This window comes from Octopus bimaculoides, chromosome 3 (genome assembly GCF_001194135.2).
Source record: "Octopus bimaculoides isolate UCB-OBI-ISO-001 chromosome 3, ASM119413v2, whole genome shotgun sequence".
Taxonomy (NCBI): Eukaryota; Metazoa; Mollusca; class Cephalopoda; order Octopoda; family Octopodidae; genus Octopus; species Octopus bimaculoides.
The window spans coordinates 161,965,834-161,968,875 of NC_068983.1; the positions used below are offsets into that span (position 1 = coordinate 161,965,834).

At 41.5% G+C, this 3,042-nt stretch overlaps 1 protein-coding gene across 3 annotated transcripts in view; it reads left to right on the forward strand.

The window, feature by feature from the left end:
- LOC106867193 (23 kDa integral membrane protein) overlaps window positions 1-3,042 on the forward strand; it is a 24,256-nt gene that overhangs the window by 1,945 nt on the left and 19,269 nt on the right. For 2 of the 3 annotated variants that reach the window (XM_052966657.1, XM_014911994.2), the window contains exon 2: window positions 360-675. The exons of the other annotated variant lie outside the window; for it this stretch is intronic. In XM_052966657.1, the coding sequence (XP_052822617.1) occupies window positions 633-675 (43 nt within the window). In that variant the 5' untranslated portion in view covers window positions 360-632. The remainder of the gene's footprint in view (window positions 1-359; window positions 676-3,042) is intronic. 3 annotated transcript variants of the gene reach the window in all.

The following is a 3,042-nucleotide window of genomic DNA, read 5'->3' on the forward strand; positions in this document are numbered from 1 at the left end:
CACACACACACACACACACACCTTTTATCTTTTACTTGTTTCAGTCATTAGACTGTGACCATGCTGGGGCACCGCCTTGAAGAATTTCTTTGGCGAATGAATCTACCCAGTACTTGTTTTTTTGAAAACCCGGTACTTATTATATCGACCTCTTTGCCGAACCGCTAAGATACGGAGACAAAAACACACCAACACCGGTTGTCATGCGGTGGTGGGGGACAAACACGGACACAAAGATACACACACACACACACACAAAGGGTAGGTGAAAAGTAAGTAGGCATTAAAAATTGTTAATAAAATCCATATTCCCTTTACAAATTTATTGAAACAAATGGTACATGTTCTTTATTACGTAGGAAAATGAAAGTAAATCTTCAAATTCCAATGTAAACATCGGTGGCTTCAACAAGTTCCCTAAAACGGCCAGGGATGGAATGAACAAACTTCTGAAGGACGTCGACTGGGATATCACTGAGAACCTCCTGAATCCGCGTCTCCAAGTCTTCCCGGTTTTGTGTTTTGTGTAACCCCACTGGTAAAGATCACATGCAGTGAGAACTAAACTTCTTGGAGTTCTGAACTTCTAGACTTCTGCGGTCACAGTCTTCAGGTTTTGGCTCCTGCACGTAATGGGGTTACCACACATGCAAATTCAATACTTTAGGCGACGCTGTACGTATAGTTTTTCTTGTTAGTCCACTTTCACGAGTTGCTTGACGTGTTGATTTTTGCTGGCTGCGATTAAACATTTCCTGCACTGTTGCCACGTTCTCCACTGATCGGGATGTGGTTGGACTGCCACTTCTCGCATCGTTCACAGAGTGCGTGGTCATCAGCTTTGCATGACAACTTTTTATTGTCTCCTGCCGTAGCGTTGCATGCTTACCTTTCCATGCACGTCACCATCTCAATGGAATTCCACACGTCTTATCTATCTTAGATCACTTAAGCGACCGGCCACCTGGAAAATAAGACAATAAGAAATCCCCATTAGTGTTGTCTGTTTAAAAAATGTTTTCGTCATGACTTCAGTGATACTAAAAATTCAATAAGCAATTTCTAATGCCGAGTTACTTGCCAGCTACCCTGTATGTATACGACGGGCTTCTTTCAGTTTCTGCCTACCAAATCCATTCACAAGGCTTTGGTTAGCCTAGGCACTTGGTCAATGTGCCATGCAGTGGGACTGAACCCGGGACCATGTATACGCATTTCTTTGATTTTCTACATTCACATCCGTCGAGATGTTTTTAGCTTTCCTGAGAAGCCTGCTGGATGTAGCATCAAAGCACATAGTCCAGGATGCTCTCCACTTATGCCCTGAAGAAGGACGGTCTTATTGGCCTCGAGACACTTGATTGTCAAATGTTTTGAAGCTTGTTACAGGTATTTCAGGGTTGTCCCTTGCATGTAAGGAGATTTATGAACACATTCTACCGTCTCCATTATTGTTTCTAGATGATAATGTTAAATGGTGGTGGTAATGATGATGTTTATTTGTTGTTTGAAACGGCTGTTATCTATTTCATTATGGCAGTAGTGGTGGACATTGTTCGACAGTTACTCGCACTAAAGTGCATGCATTTAATCATCTCGTATTTTTTCTGTCCACAAACATTAATTATTTTTGTGGACGGAAAAAAAAAAGATATTATCCCTCAATTTTTTACAACTCTGTCTGTCCGTCTATCTCTTACTCTCTTTCTCTCTCTCTCTTTCTGTCTCTCTCTCTTTCTGTCTCTCTCTCTCTCTCTCTCTCTTTCTCTCTCTCTCTCTCTCTCTCCTTCTCTCTCTCTCTTTCTCCCCCCTCTCTCTCTCACACAATTGTGAAAGACCTGTGCTGTTCATTTCCCAATGTTCAACAGTTTTTCGCGTGTCTTTTACTTGTTTCAGTCTTTTGACTGTGGCCATGTTGGAGCACCGTCTTTAGTCGAGCAAATCGACCCCAGGACTTATTCTTTGTAAGCCTAGTATTTATTCTATCAGTCTCTTTTGCCGCTAAGTTACAGGGACGTAAACACACCACCATCGGTTGTCAAGCGATGTTGGGGGGACAAACACAGACACACAAACACACACACACATATATATATATATATATACAAATGTACGACGGGCTTCTTTTAGTTTCCGTCTACCAAATCCACTCATAAGGCTTTTGGTCGGCCTGAGGGTATAGTAAAAGACACTTGTTCAAAGGTTTAATCTTCACCACCTCATCCCAGGTTTTCCTGGGTCTACCTCTTGAACAGGTTCCTTCAACTGCTAGGGTGTGACACTTTTTCACACAGCTGTCTTCATTCATTCACAACACATGACCATACCAGCTCAGTCGTCTCTCTTGCACCCCACATCTGATGCTTCTAAAATCAAACTTAAGCATATATTGTTGTTAGATGCTCGAAATACAAGACTAGAAAAACAGCCACCAACTGATGAAGGGTTGTTCTTTATGTTGTTTGTTTTGTTTTCCATTTGTGTCTTTCGTTGTTTGAAAGAATACTTCATGTTCCATGTACTCGTGCTTCATACTTTTTTGTTGTACATGTTTTATGATGTCCTGTGCCCACATATGCATATAGTTTCAAGACATGGAACGAGGTGGTGAAGCATGATCTTCAAAATTTGACCTTCACAGAGGCAATGACTAGTGACTAAGACCTTTGTCCATGTGCTGTGCTTGAGAGAACCCATCAGGCCAAGTGCACCCACGCTGGTGGCTCATAAAAAACACATTTCAAACTTTGTACAAGTCCATACCTCATAGAATTCAAGCTGTAATTACTGCCAAAGGTGGTCCTACCCCATATTAAAATAAATTTGTTTGAAATTTTAAAGTGTTTCCATTATTTTGTCCAACCCCTATATATATATATATATATATATATATATATACCCACTACACTCTTGGTGTGGTTGGCATTAGGAAGGGCATCGAGCTGTAGAAACTCTGCCAAATCAGATTGGAGCCTGGTGTAGCCATCTGATTCACCAGTCCTCAGTCAAATCGTCCAACCCATGCTAGCATGGAAAGCGGAC